Source organism: Typopeltis vanoorti, chromosome 6 (genome assembly GCF_054136105.1).
Source record: "Typopeltis vanoorti isolate ZY-2024b chromosome 6, IOZ_Tvanoo_1.0, whole genome shotgun sequence".
NCBI lineage: Eukaryota > Metazoa > Arthropoda > Arachnida > Uropygi > Thelyphonidae > Typopeltis > Typopeltis vanoorti.
In genome coordinates, this window is record NC_143554.1 from 97806807 (window position 1) to 97829863 (window position 23057).

The 23057-nt window shown below is 34.4% G+C and overlaps 1 protein-coding gene across 1 annotated transcript in view; it reads right to left on the reverse strand.

Moving 5' to 3' along the window:
- LOC150105739 (BBSome complex member BBS7-like) overlaps positions 1 to 23057 on the reverse strand; it is a 320423-nt gene that overhangs the window by 124335 nt on the left and 173031 nt on the right. Inside the window, exon 12 of the mRNA XM_090395048.1 lies at positions 19061 to 19160. Within this exon, the coding sequence (XP_090251174.1) occupies positions 19061 to 19160 (100 nt within the window). The remainder of the gene's footprint in view (positions 1 to 19060; positions 19161 to 23057) is intronic.

Sequence of the window (23057 nt, forward strand, 5' to 3'; positions counted from 1 at the left end):
TTAGTTCAATTTTCATTAAAAAATGCTATAGCATAGATTTGGCCAGAAATCACTAGGAAACATATGCTGCTGCTTTCCAAAGAAAGATGGATTATAAAGTGGTTGGAAAACCTAAAGTACCTTTTTGATACAGCCTATTATAAAGTTAAATTCAATAAACCATTTACCAGCTTCAAAAACTTCATAGGCCCAGTAGTAGAATGAGTATCAAAATGACATGAAATGTAGAGAATTGGTGTCAGTTATTGCTGATGCTGTTAAACAAATATTAGTTAAGGAAATCAAAGACTTCAGTAGCAAGTCTTCTTCTAGATGCTTTTATAGATATTGCTTTTATAGATAGGAGCTCATCTATCATATGAGATGCATAGATAAAAACTCAGATGCAACGTACTTTGAGAAAGTGAAATAGACAAAGTCTTGTTACAGAAGATTAGCAGTGAAACAGAAATAGGATATATAGAGGGACTAAACATCCTGCATTTTCTGGGACATTGACATTCACTGATGATTTTTACATCAGTATTTATACTGATGTAAAAATATTACATCAGTATAAATACTGATGTAATATTTTTTTTAAGTTTATATTTTTCCCACACATGAGAGGTACAAGAACCTATGGCACATCAGTATAAATACTGATGTGCCATAGGTTCTTTATATGCTTGTCACTTCACAGGCATGAACCTGAAGCAGCGTTTATGATTACAGTGTTTTTTTCATATAAACATAATTTGTCCTTTGAATTAAGTCATTGTCACCTATTTGCTGCAATATTATTTCAAAAGGAAAACAGTGTTACTGTCAGTGCTACTTAATGTTTTTCTTGTATTAATGCTTCTATTAATTACACAGTGATTTGGTATTTAAATAATTTAGAAGAAAATAATTTCTTGCAAATTTGTCCTACCAACCTTAATTTCTTTGCTAAATAAAACTAAACAATATCAGTATACAAAGGAACGGGTTGTTGAATGATTCGTTAAATTCTACACTAACTGTGTATCATATTTGTAACTATGGAGAAAGCAGTTCAATGAGCTAAAGCACTTTTGATAGGTTAAGTGAAAGCGTGGTTGACTGGAAAGATGTGTTAATTTTTTGCAAGAAATATTTTGATGAAAGAGATTATATCAGACAATGAGATATTCTGCAAAATTTCATATTTGAAAAGACATGTATTATGTATTGGATGAAAAAACAAATTCAGAAATTAAATGTGAACAAAATGGATATATATTTGTCAGGGATTAACACAACAAGAGTACAAAATGGTCACCCTAAGCATGGACTAGCAGCAAATTAAAGAGATATGCCAGATCTTACAAATTATTGCATATAATTTGAATTTGGCTGTTTGTTGTAGATTGTATTATATATATATATATATATATATATATATACACACACACATACACACACACACACACACTGTTTACCAAAATTAATAATATGGGTAAGTAAAGTTTTTTTTGTGACTTGTAGATTTAATGTTTCTGGAGACCTGGTTCACCATTCCTGCCTGTTAAGTTTATTCTTAAAATTTTTCATTTTTAAAATGCTGCCATTGATATCATCTGTTTGTTCTTCTAATTTTTCTAATTCTCTAATTGATATCATCTGTTTTTTCCAGTCTTTGATTAATTGCTTTATTTCTAACCCAACTCTAAGATCCATAACTTAAAATTTGTTTTAACACTGTCTTGTATATAGCTAGTTTAGTTTTTTTTTTTCTTTTTCTCTATTATTCCATAAATATTTATACAACTGGCTCCCCCACAGTTTGCTTAGTCTATGGTCATATTTAGTTTTCCATTTTCACTAAAAATTGTACCTAAAGTGCTGAAAGATTTCATTTGTTCTGTAGGTTCCTCATTCAGAATGCAGCTGATATTCTCTATGTTCTTGCCTGCTTTCACTGTTTCATCTTTTTATTGCTGATTTTCATGCCAAATTTATCACAGCATATGTTCCTGCCTGCTTTCACTGTTTTATTTTTTTACTGCTGATTTTCATGCCAAATTTATCCTGATTCAAGAATTTTGAAGACTTGTACTGGATTTATTTAGGAGTATAATGTCATCCGTATAAAGTAAACAGCTCATATTAAGCTGTTCAATTTTGATATCAGGTTTAATGCCACTTTCTTTCATAATATGATCCATACAGATGAGGAATAATAGGTGTGATAGTGTGCATACGTCTTACAAATGATGTTACATTGTACTATCTTCGTGTACCCTCATCAATTCTAACTGCTGACTTACAATCTAAATATAGATTATGTATCGCTTGATATAATGTCCCATTTACACCATAAAACTGTACCTTTTCAAACTTAGCACTTAGTCATATGATTTTCCAGATCTACAAAACTTGAGCACAAATTACTAAGGAAGAGCCATTAAGGCTTTGTTTTGGCAATATAAATTTACATAGGAAAAGTGGATACTAGATCCAACATTATTTCAAACCCAACTTTTGTAGAAACTATAAAAGTTTTGTAATGCTGAGGATTGTACTGTCATAAGCTCTCAGGTCAACTTAAAACTTTCACAGTTTCTACAAACACTTGGCTTTGAAATAACATTGGATCTAGTATCCACTTTGCCTATGTAAAATTAAGTACAGAGGTGTATTACTATGATTTCTCAACTATCTGTCATAAAATGAAAATCTCCATAGCTTCTTCTTTAGCATGTTTGGATAAATTTTACCTGGAATATTCAGTAGAGAAATCTGCCTGTAATCTCAGATTTAGTTTTATTTCCTTTTAAAGATGGGTATTATAAGCTCTACTCCAACCATTTGGAATACTATCATTGGCTAATTTCTCTCTTATTCCACAAAAATGGAAAAAGAGAATTTGAGAACTTATTCCATATAGAATAAGTGGCCAAATATCATCTATACTAGCTGCTTTTCCACATTTCAAGTATCTAATGGCTTTTTCTACCTTAAATAATGATATGTATTCCTGACTGCATTCCTCCTGAATATTTTCTAAAATTGTTCCATCACTACCCATTTAATTTAAGAATCTTTAAAAATAATTACTCCTGGTATCCAGAATATATTTATCTTCAGTTTTAATATAACCTTTATCATCTCTGCTTCCTTTTACAGTACTCTTTCTCCAATTTTTAAGCTCTTTCAAAAACCTCCAGAGTATTTTTCCTAATGACATTTATTTTCTGTATTCTTATCAAAGTGTTTCGATGACTTTTATTTAGTTACTTATATGCACAACTTACCTTTTTATATTTTTCCCTGCATTCTTTCAGGGCTTCTACTGACTTACTTCATGGGAACTTTTGATATGCTTTCTTCTTTATCAGGACCAGCTCTTTAACTTCTTAAGCTCACCATGAAGTTCAAATTTTCCTATCTTTGCAAACAATCTCACCACATTCCTCCCTGGCTGAATCAATCAGCTTTCTTCAGAGCTTGCCACTGACATGCGATGATTTGGTTCTTGTTTTTAATTATTTTAATTTTTTCCTCCACTAGTATTTGTATATAATTTGTATAGAAGGAATAGCCATAGTATTCAACACAAAATACGAGGCTCATCTTCTAGAATGGCAGGCAGTGTCAAGTAGAGTGATTTGGGCAAATATCAGAATGGGGAACTGGACAATGAAGGGTTGACTAAGGTAGACGTGGAGGAATTTTTTGAGGCTCTAGAGAAAGCTACTGACACAATGAAAAAGGAAAAGTTGGTCCTTGTTGGGGATCTAAATAGCAGAGTAGGAAGTGATTGTCAAACATACAAAAACATTTTGGGAAAATTTGGAGAAAAGAGGAAAGCTAATAATAATGGCAAATACCTGTTGGATTCCTGCTAAGGACATGGACTGGTTATTACTAACACCATGTTCCAACATAAAAAATGTGCACAAATTTACATGGAGAGAAGAGGCAAGGAATAAGAAAAGTCTCATTGATTATGTTATTGTTGATAGTGATGTTTTCTCCCTGGTGCAGGACACCAGAGTGTACAGAGGATTTGAAATTGGAAGTGATCACTATTTAGTCTTGAGTAGGATAAAATTGAATTTCATATTGAAAAGAATGACATGTAAGAAAGTTTTAAAGCAAATAAAAGTTGAACAGCTCTCAGATGTGAACTGTAGACTAAAATACACAAATATTATTGAAGGAAAAATGAAAGAGTTTGAAAACAGGAATCAAACCTTGGAGATTCATTGGCAAACTCTGAAAAAAACATTGATTGATTCTGCCAGAGAGGCATGTGGTGAGGTTGTCGGCAAGGATCAAAAAATCAGAACTCCCTGGTGGACAAAGAAAGTTAAAGAGGCAGTGAAGGAAAAGAAGAAAGCATATCAAAAGTTCCTGTCAAATAAGTCAGCTTGTGCTCTTAGAGAATATAGAGACAAATGCAAGAATGCTAAACACTGTGTAAAACTAGCTAAACAAAAGTCATGGGAGGACTTTGGCAAATTCATAGAAAATAAATATCAAGAAGGTGGCAAAATATTCTGGAGGTTGTTGAAGAAGCTTAGGAATGGAAGAAAGAGTGCTGTAAAAGGAGTTAGAGATGATAAAGGTGACATGAAAACGGTAGAAAAAGATATCCTTGAAGTATGGAGTAATTACTTTGAAAAACTGCTAAATGAAACAAGCAGTGATGACAGCACAGTGGTAAAAAACACCGACCAGGCATGCAGTCAGGAATACATATCAATACTTGAAGTAGAAAAAGCAATCAAAGGCTTGAAATGTGGAAAGGCAGCAGGAGTAGATGATATTCGACCAGAAATGCAGAAATGTGGTGGTATAAAAGTCTTACAGTGGCTGCACTGCACAGTTCAGAAAGCCTGGACAGAGGGACGAATTCCCGATGATTGGAGTAGAGCTCTCATAGTACCCATATATAAAAAGGGAAATAAAACTAAATGTGAGAATTACAGTAGCATTTCATTACTGAGTGTTCCTAGTAAGATATATGCAAGTATACTAGTATACATGAGAAACGGTTGAGAAGAATTGTGGAAGAAAAGCTTGGTGAAGAACAAGCTGGATTCAGGTCAAATAGAGGCTGTCAGGATCATACCTTCACTTTATGACAAATAGTTGAAAAATCATGGGAATATAACAAAGATCTGTATTTAAGTTTTGTCATTTGGAAAAAGCATATGACAAGGTGCCAAAAGAGAAGCTATTCAATACACTACAGTTATATGGTGTCAATGGGGCATTATATCAAGCAATACTTAGTCTTTATTTGAGTTGTAAGTCAGCAGTTAGAATTGAATTAAGTACAGGAAGATGGTTTAATGTTAAATCTGGTGTGAGACAGGGATGTACATTATCTCCTCTGTTATTAATTATCTATATGGATCACATTATTAATGAAAGTGGTATTAAACATGATATCAAAATTGGAGATGTTAATGTCAGCTCTTTGCTTTATGCAGACGATGTTATACATCTAAATAAATCCGCTACAAGTATGCAAGATTCTCTGACTAAATTGAATAGCTGTTGTAATAGATATGGTATGAAGGTCAGCAATAAAAAGACAAAGACAATGAAAATAGGCAGAATCATTGAAAATGTCAACTGTGTTGTGAATGGAGAACCTGTGGAACAAGTAAAACATTTCAGCTACTTAGGCATGATTTTTAGTGAAAATGGTAAATTAAATATGGAAATAGACAATAGAATCAACAAAGGTGGTATGGTAGGAAGTCAATTGAATAAATTCATATGGAATAAGAGAGAAATTAGTCAGAACACTAAATTAGCTGTATACAAGACAGTGTTCAAACCAGTTTTAACTTATGGATCTGAGAGCTGGGTCAGAAGTAAAACACTTGACCAAAGACTAGAGACTGCAGATATGAGAGTCCTGAGAAAGATTATAGGCATGAACAGATGGCATCAATGGCAATATCATATTAAAAACGAGGATATTAGGAAAGAATTGGACATTGTCAGCATCCAGGAATGCGTTAGCAGATCTAATCTCAGGTGGTAAACAGAATGGGCGAGGAAAGATTAGCAAAACAAGTCTTCTCTGCCAGGTTGGCAGGAAAATGACGCAGAGGAAGACCAAGATATAGGTAGATTGATACTGTACAAAGTGCCTTAGACGATAGAAATATAAGATCTGGTAATGTTGGAGTCTTGACAAGTAACAGACTGATTTGGAGGAAAATTGTAGATAGGAAGTTAGTAATGATGTAATTTTTTTCATGTAGTACTATCATATCCTGTACACCCCTTGAGGGTACATGGCAGGAATTTGATGATGATGTATTTGTATATTTGAATCTATGCTCCTGTATGAAAGCTGATCGACTTTGATTCTTTTTAAAAATTACATATTTTTCTTTTCAATATGATATTCACTTTTACTCTGCTCAAAACCAAATGGTGATCACTTTCTGTTTAAAAATCGCCTGTATGTTCTTTGTTTATCCTGAACCAATGTGAAGATATCACAATCAACAATACCACAGTCAATTTTCAGTTTCTTTATCGCATTTATGATCTCTGATTTCTTTTACAGTACTTTCCTCCATTTTTAAGATTTTTCAGAAGCCTCCAGAACATTTTGCCACACTCGTGATATTTATCTTCTGTATTCTGCATCGAAGTCTTTCCATGAAAAGACTTTGGTGAGAATATAACATACGAATAAGAATATATTTGTATATCATGTCAAAATTAGAATATAGATTATTTGTGCGCATCTTAATATTGGAACATAGCGTTGGTGATGACAATCTTATGTTCAAAAAAAAAAAGAATTCAGCAGGTACTTGCCACTATTATTAGCTTTGCTCTTTTTTCCAAATTTTCCCAACTATTACTATATATCTGATATTAATTTCCTACTCTATTGTTTCCATCTCCGAAAAGGACCAGCTTTTCATTTTTCTTTGTCAACTGCCTTTTCTAATAACTCAAAAAATTCCTCCACTCCCTCCTTAGCAGAATCTCCTGAGGGACATTGGCATGATTAAGTTTCATTATCCATTTTCCATTTTGAAATATGCTTATATTACACTACTTAAACTTACTGATTGGCAAGCAGCTTCATCTTCACATTAAGTATCGAATCCTATAGTTACTAATTCTGTTCTCTGCTCAGTATTGCTGAACATTATATCTTATATTTATTTTTTTAGCATAATCTCACTTATTTTTTTCTTAGAACACCAATTATGCTGACACAGTACTTCTCTGATAAACACCTAGAAAAAATTATATTAAAGCAACTGATATAACAAGAAGTTTCTTATGTGCCCAGGAGATATAGGGAACAGTAATATCATTACTATATTCAGTATGTTAAGAGGGATGAAGTAATGGAAGGAATAACTACTTTGTTAATTTTTTTTAGCACTGTAGCCACTGGACAGGTGGCTAATAAAGAAGAGTCCAGCTGTGAGGGAAGCATTATTGGAGCAAAGGCTGGAAGATATGTTGACAAGGGTTTTAATAATACCATATTGTTTGGGGTGGGGGAAGAGTTTGTGTATGTATCCACCTGTGTGGACAAGTTTTCTGTAAACTGATAAAGAAAGAAAGAATGCTATTGGGATAATGTGAGATTAGAGTGTTCAAAAAAACAGACTATTGTTATTTTCTTTTTTCTATAGTGAAATGAATTCTGGTGTGCCAATTGTTGAGGTGGAGGAGGAAAAAGTCTACTGTGCCTGAGTCATATGTCAAATGGAGAACCCATCATCAGTGTATCCTAGCCAGTAGAAGGTTTGAGAATGGGCATATCAGTAGCATGTTTTTCAGAGTGCTTCATATAGACATTGGCTAGAGGAGGAGAGCTCATGGCTGTACCCTCTATCTGTTTATATATGGTGTCCTGCCAAGTAAAGTAACTGGTATAGATGACAAAAGTGAAGAGATCAATGAGAATCATCATGAGGAACATAAAACTTATATCCAGTACCAAGAGCCTGAGCAATGTGGCCTAGCTGAACATGCCATTGTGACCAAATATAAAGTACTCTAGAAAAAACCAAGCTTTTACACTAAAGTAGATTTCTTGTGGAACGTTTATACAAAGAGAGCTGTGAGGCATTTCAACATAATCAGAATTTAAACAGATCTGATGGCTTCAGTCGTCCTTTTATAGGAAATATTATTGCATCAATGCTGGCCTGGTTGGCCAAATGGTCAGTGTATCCGCTCTCCAGCCAAAACGCTGTGGGTTCAAATCACGTTGTGGGCATGGATGTTTGTGATTGTCTGTGAAAATATTAGTGGTGGTGGTGGTGGGTGGTAGATGGCATTGCTGTAGATGATGTGGATGGTAGGTGAAGTTGAGTGGTGGAAACGGAGAGTTGTAGAGTAGGTGCCCTCCCTCGATGAGTATTCGACTCCCTGGAGGTGTCAAATAATAATAATAATAATAATAATCAATCTTCTGGAAATTCTTAATTATTGTCTTATTATATTTGTACATATGCATTTTTAATTAGAAAAATTTTTTTGTCCATTTGCTGTATTACATTATGGTGGTGTCTATTAAAATACTTTTATTTGAATTTTAATTATGTTACATTATCCAAGTGAACCTCCCCCCCCCACCACCCATGATTCACCGGCTAACTCACCATTAGTCAAAAGAGGGTAGATAAAGGTTCCCCACGTCACTGACAGAAATCGAACCAGGTCTTTCCAACCAAAGAGCTTCATCTATACCGACTGAGCTACGGAGGCTCTGCCTTACATACTAAAATGAAAAGTTTACATCTATTAAATTCATTTCACATACATTTTTAGTTTCTGTCTTTATTTTCAACAAGTATTTTGAATTCTTTTAATGTTCATTATCACCCAGATATCTAAGTGATCAGGCACAGAAATTTCAATGTGACTTCATCAGAACTTATATAATGGCAATTTAACTTATCACTAAGTATGTCCACAATTATGGGTGTGATATTCTGAGTACCCTCCACAAATTTTGCAATATTTCTTCTGAACTTCAACTCTCTACCATTATCTCCAGATACATTGCCTTCTTCAGTTTCTGTACCAAACTTCTATCAATAAAATATGCCTCATTCCATCTCATTGGTCCAACGTACACAACCTTATATCTGGAAACATCAAACTGGTATCCCATATTCATCTGTTCACATGACCAACTGATTTCACAGTAATATCACATCACATCAGTGATCTATTCCATTGCTCTTCCTAATTTAGCATCACTCACAATCAAATAAATATCTCTTCTCAAACTCTGAACTATGTTATCAGTGTATAAATTATATAAAAGCAGTCCCAGAATATTCTCGTACACTGCTTATTGCCCTTCTTGATTAAGACATTACTTCCTCTCTCCCCACAATACATGACTCAATGGCATCTATCAGCCAACCATTTCCTGTGTTTGTCCAAACTACCTACTGACTATTAATCACCATTGTCTTCAATGTCTTTCAAATGCCTTTGCAAAATCTAGAAAAATGAAAAATCACTGTCTAACACAGCTGTGAATGCCCTATAACAAAATGTAATATTTCCTTATCTGTTTGTCCTAGGATAGGCTGAGCCTTTCATGGATAGTAATTCACCATTTTCTTCTGTCTTGTGCAAGATCTCTTATCTTCTGGCTTGAAACTTGTGTTCGTTTATAATGTCTGTAAGAATGATAATCATGGTCTTCTTTTGGATCGTGAACCTTTCATCTGTCCTTTGTACATTGGATGCACTAGTCTCTCTCTCTGGATTGCATTCTGTGTGACTGAACCATTTCAACTGCTATTGTTGGATATTATCTGCAATTCTATGTGATCTATCAATTTCGTAGCTAACTAGTTCATCAGTTTTGAATCTATTCAGTATGTTACTAAAATAAAGAGCCAAAAGGCTTCACTTCAGCGATGCAAAATTATATAAATTAAGTGGATATTAAATCCAACATCATTTCAAAGTCAAATACAGAAACTATAAAAGTTTCATGTGAAAATTGACCAGAAAGCTTGCGGGAATACACTTGCCACCATACTACCAGTTGCCCTAGCCGAACCTTATAGGAGACACAAACACTCAAAGCGCCGGTATATTCGCCTTCTATTGGTCCATTTTGATAAATTCTATAAATAAACTCTAGTAGATAAATTCTATTTACATAAATAAGATAAATTCTATTCAGTATGTTTTATTAATTTTTCCATATATTTAGTTTCAAGTGATCAGATAATTTATTGCATTTCCATGTTTTTTTTTTTCAATTTGTCCATGCTGTTAAGATTCTATGTTAAATTGTAGCAGTATCATTTAAATCAGATATGATCAATAAATGTAAGAATGAGGCGTGATCAAAAAGTATGGTGAATGTAGACGCAGTATTTGATCTGTTGATCAAATGATCAACTGGAGAGAAAGAGTAGAAGCTGAGAGGAATCACGTGATCTGATATGTCTGTCAGTCATGTGATGAGTTTTACAATCACATTTTACAATCAAACAAGCCTTATAAACTCAAAGAGCTATAGTTTGCCCACTGTTTGTAGATCTCTCCTTGGCATTTTGCCAAGAATAGTCGATTCATGCTGAAGGGGAGAAAGAAATGAAGGATGTACAAATTGGTTGCCAACATGCGAAATCACGTGCTTTCCTGTCTGTCCCTGTACTAGTACTAGCTTGATTTTTGTTGTCGCTTTTTTGCATTATTTTTTTATTATTAATTTGTATGATGGATCCAGTACAGTCAACAAGTTCTGTTGTTAAACGATTCAGTAGCTCTTGCAAAAGAATACTGAATAATGTGCTGACATTCTGTGAAAAGAATCATCTCATAGTTCCCCTTTCTCAAGTCATAAAACATGCAAGTGCAATTGCGGGCGTATCGGGGTCGACTGTTAAAAGAATTCGTAGGGAATCATAAGGTGAAGGTAAGCCAAAATTTAAATCTCCTAAAAAAAAAAAAAGCACCAGAGTAAAGAAAACCATTGAAACTGTAGCTTTGAATGATTTTGATGTAGACGTTATAAGAACTATTCACGAATTTTACGTGGTTGAGAAAAGAGTGCCAACTGTTCCAAAATTGATTCCTGTGCTTAAATAAAAAATTAATTTTTCTTGGAAAAGAAAAATTAATTAATTCATGAAATCTGATTTTGTTTTAAAATGTCCCAGAATAAAAGGAAACTTATCATGGAGTGAAGTGACATTGTTTTATCTAGAATGCAGTATTTGAGAGCAATAAGACATTTCAGGGAGGAAAAAAAAAACGATTGTGTATCTAGATGAAACTTGGATTGATAGTAATTTAAATTATGGAAAATATTGGCAGTCTAAAGAAGAATGTGGAGTGCTACAAACCGGAAATGCCTTGCAGCGTATAATAAATTTGTGTGCGGGTGGAGAAATGGGTTTTTTACCGAATTCAAACTTAATATACAAAGCCAATTACTATATGCAAATGAATTCTACGATCTTCGAAAAGTGGGCAGAAGAAAAACTGATTCCAAACCTTCCTAAAAATGCTGTTGTTATAATTGATAACGCTTCATATCACTCTATTCGATCAAACAAAGTTCCAAATTGGTCTAATAAGAAGCAAGTTCTTATAGATTGGCTCTCTGCAAATAACATTTCTCATTCTCCAGATATGCGAAAAATTGAATTGCTTAATTTGGTCAAAAGAAACTTGCCCACAACTAAACTATTTAAATTCAACACGATATATGGCTACTACCATATCATTGCGATATTAATACTATTGAGCATGTTAGGGCAGAAGGGAAAAGTTTCATTCGCATCGCAACGTAACTGGAGATATTGACATATCAAAACTTTTTAAGCTTTCAGAACAGGCGACTGAAAGTATTAAAGTTAAAAACTGGAGAAAATATTGCTTTCATGTCACCTCATTGGAAAATATGTATTGGGACAGAGACGGAATTATCGAAGAATTATGCGAACCTTTGGTGGTCAGTTTAAGTGAAAGTGATGGCGATTCAGACACCGATTCAGATGACCATGAAGATTAAAAGGATTTGATAATGGTATTTTTTTCCAACCTTTTTTTGCATGGGTTTGTTAAAAGAGTCACAACAAGTCATAAATAATTAATTGGTTTAGAACATTAAAGTGTCTCAGTTCTCTCAACTGTAAGTTTAGAATATCTAAGTTCATTTGAAAAAATTTCTGTTTTTCTGTATAATTATTTTTATTTTATAGAAAACTTTCTTAAAAATAAACTTAGTAAAAATTTTTGTTTTTCTGTATAATTATTTTTATTTTATAGAAAACTTTCTTAAAAATAAACTTAGTAAAAATTTTTGTTTTATGCTATACCTTTTTTAATTTTGTTAATACTTTACTACATACATTTTTCCAACTGTTATACAAGCAAAATAGTTACACTTTAAAAACTACAATGTTCGTAAAAGAAAAGCTAAATTTTCCGACCTGTAATAATAAACAAACACATCCCAGAAAACAGATTGATTACCCTATTATCGGAATGGATTCTCCTTTTTCTAACATGCGCAGAAGTGTCGAGGGACCTCTAATAGGTGGGTGAACTATATCATGCTTGTCTAGAGCAGGTGTTTACAAACATACATGATCAAGGTGGGATTTGAACCCCCAACCTGTTGGTTAGAGAGTGGATATGCTATTTTGTAGAGAGGCTTATACTGGTTAAACATGATAACTAATAATTAAGGAATTGACAACGTACTAGAAATATAAATTAAATAAACTTTAATATATACTTTCCGATATTTCAGCATATGTCACATTGCCATCTTCTCGGGAACTTAATACAAAGACAAGTGCACACAAGTACTACATAACAGCAAATAAGAACCAAAGCTAGGAAGCTAACATTTTCCTAAAGTCCTGATGGTGCCCCTGGCAGGCTATATTGGTAGTTCTTGGCCTTTGGGCTGAAGTTCTTCTGATAAATGTTTCCCAAATTTGGGGCAGTCTCATGCATCCAAATTTGTTGAGGTTTGGCATGTTCCTAAGGGCTGAGGCTGATTCCATGAATAGTCTTTATATTTGAACTTGCTGCAGTGTATTACTGTGGCTTTCTTCCACCTTATTCTGTGGTGAGTATCCAGAGCATGGTCTGCAAGCCCAGAGTGGCTGTACTGGTGAAATCGGATGTAATCCTTGTGTTCTGAGATTCTGATATTTGCTGTCCTGCCTGTTTGGCCAAAGTAAGACAATTTACAGCTGCAAGGGACCTGGTACACACCAGGTAGGTCTAGGGGAAGTGGTTGGTCTTTAGTGGAGTGGATAAGGGATGCCAATTTTCTATGTGGTCTGTAACAAGAGGTCAAGTCATTTTTTTAGGATTTTGTTGATTTTTTCCGAGGTGCCTCGGATGTAGGGAATGGTGATCAATTTAGAGTAATATTTTTTGTGAAGGGGGGGGGGGGGGGGGGGGGAAGGTGGGCTGTGGATAACTGGTTTAAGTATTTTTTGGATTCTTTTTTTTCGGGGGGGGGGGGGGTAGCCATTGGCTGAGAAAGTGTCATGGATGTGATTTAGTTCAGTGGTTAGGGCTTGATCATTTGAACAGATTATTTTTGCCCTGTTGAATAGTGTCTTAATAACTCCATATTGTTGTGAGTGGGGGGGTGATGGGATTGTTGGTGAATGTATATGCCTGTATGGGTGGGTTTTCTATAAACTGAGAAAACCAAGGTTCCATCAGGTTGGCGGGTGACTAGTGTGTCTAGAAGGGGAGGTTATTGTTTTCCTCTTTTTCCAGAGTGAACTTGATTCTAGGGTGTTGGTTGTTTAAGTGTGTTAGGAAGAAGAGGAGTGAATCTGGGACATGTGGCCAAATAGCGAACACATCATCAATATAGCGAAGCCATATGGTAGATTTTTGTGGGGCTGAGTTTAAGGCTTTCTCTTCAAAAGTCTCCATAAAGAAGTTGGCCAAGGGTGGGGAAAGTGGTGAACCCATGGCTGTCCCCTCTATCTGTTTGTAGAATTTTTCCTGCCAAACAAAATAGCCTGAGTTCATTGTAAACTGAAACAGGGCTGAGATATCAGGAGGAAATTTAGCTTGGATTAGCTCTAAGGTTTCTTTGAGGGGGATATTCGTGAATAAGGAGGAGACATCAAAACTGACTCCAAAAAGTTTATGAAGAATCCAAAAAATACTTAAAGCAGTCATCCACAACCCACCTCCCCGCCCCCACACACACACACATTCACAAAAAACATTACTCTAAATCCATCACCATTCCCTACATCCGAGTCACCTCGGAAAAAATCAACAAAATCTTAAAAAAACATGACTTGACCACTTGTTACAGACCACATAGAAAATTGGCATCCCTTATCCGCTCCACTAAAGACCAACCACTTCCCCTAGACCTACCTGGTGTGTACCAGGTCCCTTTGAGCTGTAAATTGTCCAACTTTGGACGAACAGACAGGACAGCAAATATCAGAATCTCAGAACACAAGGATTACATCCGATTTCACCAGTACAGCCACTCTGGGCTTGCAGACCACACTCTGGATACTCGCCACAGTAATTCGCCACAGCAAGTTCAACAAATTTGGATGCATGAGACTGCCCCAAATTTGGGAAACATTTATCAGAAGAACTTCAGCCCAAAGGCCAAGAACTACCAATATAGCCTGCCAGGGGGCACCATCAGGACTTTAGGAAAATGTTAGCTTCCTAGCTTCGGTTCTCATTTGCTGTTATGTAGTACTTGTGTGCACTTGTCTTTGTATTAAGTTCCCAAGAAAATGGCAACGTGACGTTTGCCAAAATATCGGAAAGTATATATTAAAGTTTATTTAATTTATATTTCTAGTGTACGTTGTCAATTCCTTAATTATTAGTTATGGATATGCTATCTATTTGGCCAACCACATTGGTAAGTTTGCTTCCTTAGTTGTAAATACAGTTTTTGTATACCTGTTTTGCATCATTGTCACAAAAATGGAAAGCAGTGATTGTAAACAGACAGTGAACATAAAATTATTTTGTTTCAAAGTAGGTAAGAATGCATCCGAAACTGATGAAATATTACTAGCAATTTACAAAATAGTGTTGTCATGAAAAAGACTGTTTACAATGGTTTGAATGATTTTTTAGTAGTTCTGAATCCAATGATGATGAAGAAATCCTGGGACACTCTTCAACTTCATGTACAGACAGATAATTGAACCTAAAAAAAAAGTTATGAAGATCTCCACATCTCATTCAGCTCAGTTCAACACATTTGGAAAAAATGTTTTGAACATGAAATAAGTGAGCATGAAATTTGGTGGGTACATTTTAATGGCTGATCAAAAGGGGCAGTGTTCGGCGATTTCATTGGAAATGCATGATTATGTGACTTCAGATAGAAACAGGAGATGAATCTTGGGTATATTGTTATGAACCCGAGACCAAGTTCTGTTGATTTTTTTTAGATTTGGAGGAGATTGTGTAGGCAGTTTCTAGCTAGAGGCACTACAGTCAACTCTGAATATTATAAAGGAGTACTGGAACATCTGCAGAATAATGTGTTAAAAAAAGACAACTGGGTGAATGGTTTCATGCTGCATCACAATAATGCTCCATACCAGCCCTTGTCTTATTCGACTGTGCAGGTTGGACAAAAAAAAAAAAATTACTGTGTGCCCATCATATTTGCCCAGTTTAGCACCCTGTGATTTCTGGCTCTTTTCAAAGTTTAAATCAACAATGAAGGGAAAGCATTTTGCATCAATTCAAGAAACTGAAGTGGCCACAACAATATACCTAAAAGAGCTACAGAAAGTTGACTTCCAGAACTGATTCAGAAAGAGACTAGAAGGTTGAGACAAGTTTGTGGCAAGCCAAGGAGACTACTTTCAAGGATATTGATTTGTATTTAGGTTAATAAACATTCTTAAATTCTAGCATTAACCATACTTTTTGATCTCACCTCATAGTCATAACTATTTACTACTTCTATTACTTGATTGTTTAGAATTATTGTTACTTCCCATCTTCATTACTTTTGTTCTGTTGATATTAATTGACATCATATATTTCTTACGGGTTTCTACTATTTCTGTAACCCGATACTGTAGATTAGATTTAGTACTTACAATATGTCTATTTTATGAACGATATGCTTGCTATTTATCATTATTTCATGCTTTCCTCTATCACATTAATAATAAGATTCTCTACAAAAAAGTTAAAAAGTAGGGGAAAAGGAGTAGGCAGCCTTGTATTACTCCTCTTGTCACATTGAATAGTTGAAGTACTAATATACTGCAAACATACATTGGCATTCTGATAACATATAGTTAATATTCTAAGTATTTTAAAATCTATATCTTTATTATGTAGCATTCAGGGAAATTTGTGTCTGTTAACAGAGAGAGTCAAATGCTTGTTTGAAATAACAAAACAAATAAAGATCAATGTCTTTTCACTAGGATATGTCTGCAATTCTGTGTAATGTGAAAATCTGGCCAATAATAGATCTACTTTTCTAAGCTTGTTTGTGGAAGGAAAACTTGGAGAAGAACAAGTTGGGTTCAGGTCAATAGATGTTGTCAGGATCAGATTTTCACTTTAAGACAAACAGTTGAGAAATCATAGGAATATAAGGAGGAGCTGGATTGAAGTTTTGTAGATCTAGAAAAGTATCGATCACATTAAGGAAAGTGGAATTAAACCTGATATCAAAATTGGATATGTTAATCTCAGCAATTTACTTTATGTAGATTGAACTAAACTGAATAGCTGCTGTAATAAATTTTATATGAAAATCAGTAATAAAAAGACAGACTATGAAAACATCAACTGCATCCTGAATGGAGAACCTATAGTTAGTTATTCACATGTGACATCATTTTGATGCCATATAGTCACTCCTGTACCCCAGTGGGTTTTAGGAGTGAAGCCTTCTGCTAGAACTGGTAGAGCCACAGATGTCCTTTCCAAAAGAGTTAGTATGACAATCACAAATATCCAAGCACCTGGTGGGACTCAAACCTGCAGCCTCTTGGTTGGAAGGTGGATATGCTAACCACTCGGCCAACCAGGCTAGCTGGAGAACCTATAGAATAAGTAAAATATTTCAGCTATTTAAGCAATTTTTTTTAGGCAGAACTCTAAAGAAATATAATCTCTGCACTACTTTCAAACCTATCTGAAGTTGGCTGCCCTTATCTGCTCTCCTAAGGATCTACTCCCTCCCATCTCTGTTCCAGATGTTTATAAGGTGCCTTGTTCTTGCAAATCATCTTATTATGGTCAAACTGGGAGAGCTGCCAACATCTGTCTAGAAGAACACAAAAAATACATTGGCTGCAATAACTATGGTCAGTAAGGTCTAGCTTTGGATACCCTGCACAGAATCAAATGAGAAAAAAATAAATCAATAAAAATATTACTTGTATTATGCAATTTGGACCGAGTACATTGTAGGCAGAGTATTATTTTGATGGGAATTTGCTGCAAGCAGCCAATGAAACTAGAGACTTGAAGGTAATGTTGGATAAAGAATTGAAGTTGAGAGCTGTTGATAAGGTAGTTTTTGCCATCACATCAGATAATGTGCTGCTGAACAGAATACTGAACTTGTAGAAAGAAGAGGTCATTTTCCCACTTCAGAGATTTTGATAAGATATTTACTGTGTATATATGGTGGTTACCTGAGTTCTATGGGGGAAGGGAGAAGACTGTCAAAAAGATAGCATAGGGTAACCATAATAATATCTGGTCTATGAAACTGTGCATACTAGGAGAACATGCTAGAGGAATATGGTTTTTCAAGTTTGAGAAATAGGCATAGGAGAGGAGATGTGACAGAAGCATATAAATAGTTGGTAAAGGAATCTCATCATACAAGATCCCCCTTACCTTATGTGATAATTTGCAGGTTATGGCAGGAGGGAGGGAGGGAGGGAGAGAACTTCAAACCTTTGAAGCTCTAAGTAAGGGCGAGGTTGAAGTATGTGTGGTCCAAGTTCTTCTCGTGGTGTGTGTGTGTGTGTGTGTGTGTGTGAGAAAAAGATTTGAAAAATGACTATTGCATGCTATTTTGAAATTGTGTAATTACAGCTACAAACCCATTTTCAACTTCAATAAATATTCAATTTGTAAAAATGAATGTTTGCAATGATGCAGTAATATTTTTATCCTGTTTCTATCAAAAAAAAAGCATCATAATATCATGTTATCTGTGAGTTTCTCCTTGTTTCCCAATAACTTTTGAATCCATAACCAATTCATGAAACTGAATGAAAATCGTGACATCAGAGATCACCAATGCTATACTGCCTTCTGGGTTCATAACAGTTCATATCACTTGAGGCTATCTCAATACTGCATTCCACAAACCTCAAAAACAGGGACAGAGAGGACATTCTGCACAGGCTGGCTGATCTTTTTATGAATTTCCAGCTGGAATAAAAATCCAATATTTGGTATATGATACAGTGAGAGTACTCAAAAAAATATTAAAATCCCAAGAAGTGATGGAACAGGTGCTGTAGATCATTATACAAAAAAGCAGGTTTCATCAGATAGTTTTATAAGTCCCATCCCATTTTAGGCTCAACAGCCTGTCGTGGTCAAGTAATTTGGCTTTATTACCATTATTATAAGAAATGTGCTTATTCCTTATGATAGGGTAGTTTATCCTATCTATCTTGTTTGCTATGTCTGTATATTGCATGTATTCTTCTGGTGATTTGCCTCTTTTACAGGATGAAAAATTAAGTTTCTGGGAAAAAAAACAAAAAAACTGCTACCTCTGTATAAGACTGGCTAACTCATGTTCAGCTGGTAAGACCTGATAGAGGATTGAACACAGGTCTTTCCCACCAAAGGGCATTGTTGATACTGACTGAGCAATCGAGGCTCTTAATATATAAGTAAGAAAGCTAAACCCCCTTATCTTTTTGTTTATTGAAGAAGACCTTCATCTATTAAAACTGAAATTCAAATATTATAATTTTTAGTATACAATAAATTATCAGATAAAAAAAAATGGTGTGAAAATAAAGGTAGGACTATATAAAATATGTAACATTACTATCATCACAAATAATCAGAACACCAACAGTACTACTACCTAAGCTTGTATATTTTCTGAGCTGCATCCTCAGAGATGAGCAAATAGTTTGGATCAACACGTTTGTCTGCTGGCTCTGATGATAGACCAAAGACCCAACCTGAGAAAATATGCATTTTAACTATAACAGTAAGTAAATACAAAGAACCCTATTTGATCAGTAACAAATGCAGATTTACACTTTCACAGACAAGACTAACCAAAATAGTTATTAGGATTATAAGGCTTATTAACAGAATAGAAATGAGCAAACAGATACTTAATGTGCAAGCAGAAGGCATCATTACAAACCCATTTATTTTAATTGTTTAACTTTTATGTTACTAATAAGGTCCAATCCATAAATGAAACTGCTGAGGCAAAAATTATCTTTTGTAAAAGACTTCACTATTTTCAATGTTTCAACTGTTTCATTAATATTAATGAATGTTAACTTCATAAACATTCAATAACTGTTAAAAATAATTGTGATATATCAACTTTTATAAATTTAGCTTTTGATTTTTCAGGAATTGACAACATATACTAGAATGTTAATTATAAAATATACTTTAATTAATACTTTCCTATATTTCGGTAATGTTACATTGTCATCTTCAGGGATCACAAAAAATAATGATATGTGCATGCATGCAGATCTGAAAAATTAACAAAAATCCTAAGGAAATATGACCTTACAATCAGTTATGGACTACACAAGAAAGTGGCATCTCTTATCCGCTCCACCAAAGACCAGCCACATTCCCTAGACCTACCAGGAGTATACCAGGTCCCTTGCAGTTGTAAATTGTCCTACTACAGTCAAACAGGCAGGACATCCAATATCAGAACAAAATAACACAAGGACTACATCCGGTTCCACCAATATAGCCACTCAGAACTTGCTAACCATGCTTTGGGCACCCACCACAGGATATGCTGGAAGAAGGTCACTCTATTACACTGCAGTAAATATAAGTATGAAAGATATTCATTAAATTTGCCTCAGCTTTAAAAAACATTCCAAACCACAACTAATTTGGGTGCATGAGACTTCTCCAAATCTAGGAAGCATACATTTTAAAAACGTCAGCCCAATTGCCAAGACAATCCAATTCAGTCCACTAGGGGGAAACTGTTTAGGACTCCAAGGCCTGATTTCTGTCAACCTCATTTGCTCAGTGCTAGTGCCTGCACATGTACATATCATTGTTTTTGTGATCCCTGAAGATGGCAATGTAGCATTGTCGAAATATAGGAAAGTATTAATTAAAGGCTTTTATAATTAATATTCTAATATATGTTGTCAATTCCTGAAAAATGAAAAGCTATGTATGAGCTTATCTACAAGAATTTTATAAACTTAATGTGGCTGCTATATATACCATACACCTACAGTAAGCAAATGTTTAAAGTAAATAATCTGTAAACACTGTGATTATCTTTTTGCAGGAATACTTAGAATGTTGGGGAGGAGGGGGGAGGATTCAGATATTTGATTTTGAGATTATACTGAAATATTTGGTCATAATATTATTTATTTGTTGAAAGATTTTCCACTTGGTTATACTATAAATTCAAGATGCCAAGAAATCATATTCTTGATTAATCCTTTATTCAAGTGTAAGCAAATAAAGTTTGTGTGTGAAGTAACTTCACAACTGGGCATCTCACATACAGAGGCTAATGACTTAACATCACTTGCCTTAGTATCCCATAATGCACAACACAAATCCTCTAGTGACTTCAAAAATTACTTTTCTCTTGATATAAAATTTAAATAATCCCTTCATATAAAATTTGCACAACCTAGCATTAACATTTTTACTGTTAACAGAACGCTATATTTCTGATTAGTATTTTTGTACTATTGGAAAACCATTCAGTACCACTAGCAATGCAGTATACAGCATGAAGCAAGAAAGCAATATCTTTAGAGAGAAGCTAAGCGAAAACAGCAAATCATCGTAGATGTAAAACAATAACAAATAACAGCATAATGATGCAATGCAAACCTCAGTATTCAAATAGGAATGATTTAAAAATAACAATAAATTCTAATTCTAGTTATTAATAACAGTAAATTATAATTAACGTGAATCTGAAATAATACAAAATATCTTATATCTTAAATGGGTGCAATTTTCACACCAACCAAACATAATTTTATATTCCAATTAAAAAAGCATATTTTAAAATATGCTTTTTTAATCGGAATATAATAAAATGAACTTCTCTTAACGATTTAAATTTTGATTATTTTATTAGAACAATATATCTATCCCAAAATAAGTAAATAAATCACATTCTTACTTGAACATTACCTTCAAACTTTATGTTTTATAAGTACAATAGCATTAAATTCATTAACTATTTAATTTTCATTAACTGGTAAATAGTTACTTAATATGAAAAAACTGACAAACTTAATATGAAATTTAATATAAATTAATTTAAAATGAAATGAACTTCATCCTTGTTCAGGCAAAGTTTCACCATTCAAAGATCTTTATTTATGACTGAAGAGGTGAAGCATACAATCTGGAAGAAAAAGGCATTGTGAAGATGGCACAATGAATGGAGATAATCAGTTACATACAAAGAACAAGCAAGCAAGGTGACTCACTTAGTAAGGGTAGCAAAAGTACAGTATGAGAAGCAGTTAAACAAATGATGCTAAAAGAAATCCTAGGGAATTTTTCATATGTGGCCAGAAGAATGAATGAAGAATGATTATGGTAGGATGATGTTGATCAGTGATAATAGGAGAATGATAAACACTGAGAAGGATATAGTAGAGGTGTTTAATGATGAGCAGTTCATTAAAGTATTCCATCCTTGAATTGTAACATAATGCAGAACTTGAGAGCAGTGGGAATGGGGGAGAAACCACTGATGGTGAGTAGTGAAGGCTAATCTATTCAGTTGTCTGAATATCTTCAACTTGCTGTATTGGCAGGGCCTTGAGTGCAATGGAATCTCCATGAATAATAGTAATTCTTGTAGATAGGCTTATACGTTGGTTACTCATAACTATTATTTTTTCAGGAAATAACAATGTATACTAAAATATTAATTATAAAAGACTTGACTTTCCTATATTTCAGCAATGTTACATTGCCATCATCAGGGATCACAAAAACAATGATGTGTGCACACAGGCATAACAACTAGGATGTTGGTAAATAAAGATAACACGTTCAAGCTAGCGAGAATGTCTGTCTTTAAGATCGAGATGTTTTTCAATTTTTCATTAAAGTGTTTTGAATTCTTAATGTAAGTGTCAGATTTTCTGATATGTCCTTTTAGGAGGCTGGAGAGGTGTTTGAACAATAAATATGTGGGAGCATTTCTTCCGTCAACGATTGGGCATAGCAGAACTCCACTTTTGTGGACTTTCAGGCACCATACAATCGTGGCGTCAATGGGTGTAGTGACTTCAGATTCCATTGTAAGTCTGTGGACCAACTAGTCATGTTCCATAATAAGTTATTAGTGTCCTTGTGGTTTTTCCATGTTGGGTCTGACTCTAATATGTGATATGGTGATGAATCCGATAGTAATTCTGCAATCTTGGCTATGTAGTCCTTAGCGTTTAAAATGACTGTGGCATTACTTTTGTCTGCTTTTAAGATTGTTATTTGTTTATCCTTTTTCAAGTTTCAGAGAGATCTATTTTCTTGGGGTGTTATGTTTAGATTAGATGGCCTTGAAGTTGAAAGGATAATAGCACTTTTTAATCTAGATCGTTTGCCGTTGTTTCAGGAAAGGATGAGAGTGCTTTCTCTATGTTACTGATGATGTCGACTTCAGAAATATGATCTGAGGCGGTGGCGAAATTGAATCCTTTCTTAAGTATTTCAGTTTCTGGTTGTGTCAATATATGGTCCGAAAGGTTAAAAATATTACTTTTTCATCAGGGAGGCTCGGTCCTCCCTTTCCATCAGGGAGACAGATCTGCCCAAGGCAGATCTGTTCATGAAAAAGCTAGAAACAGACATCCTCTCAAAATTAGACC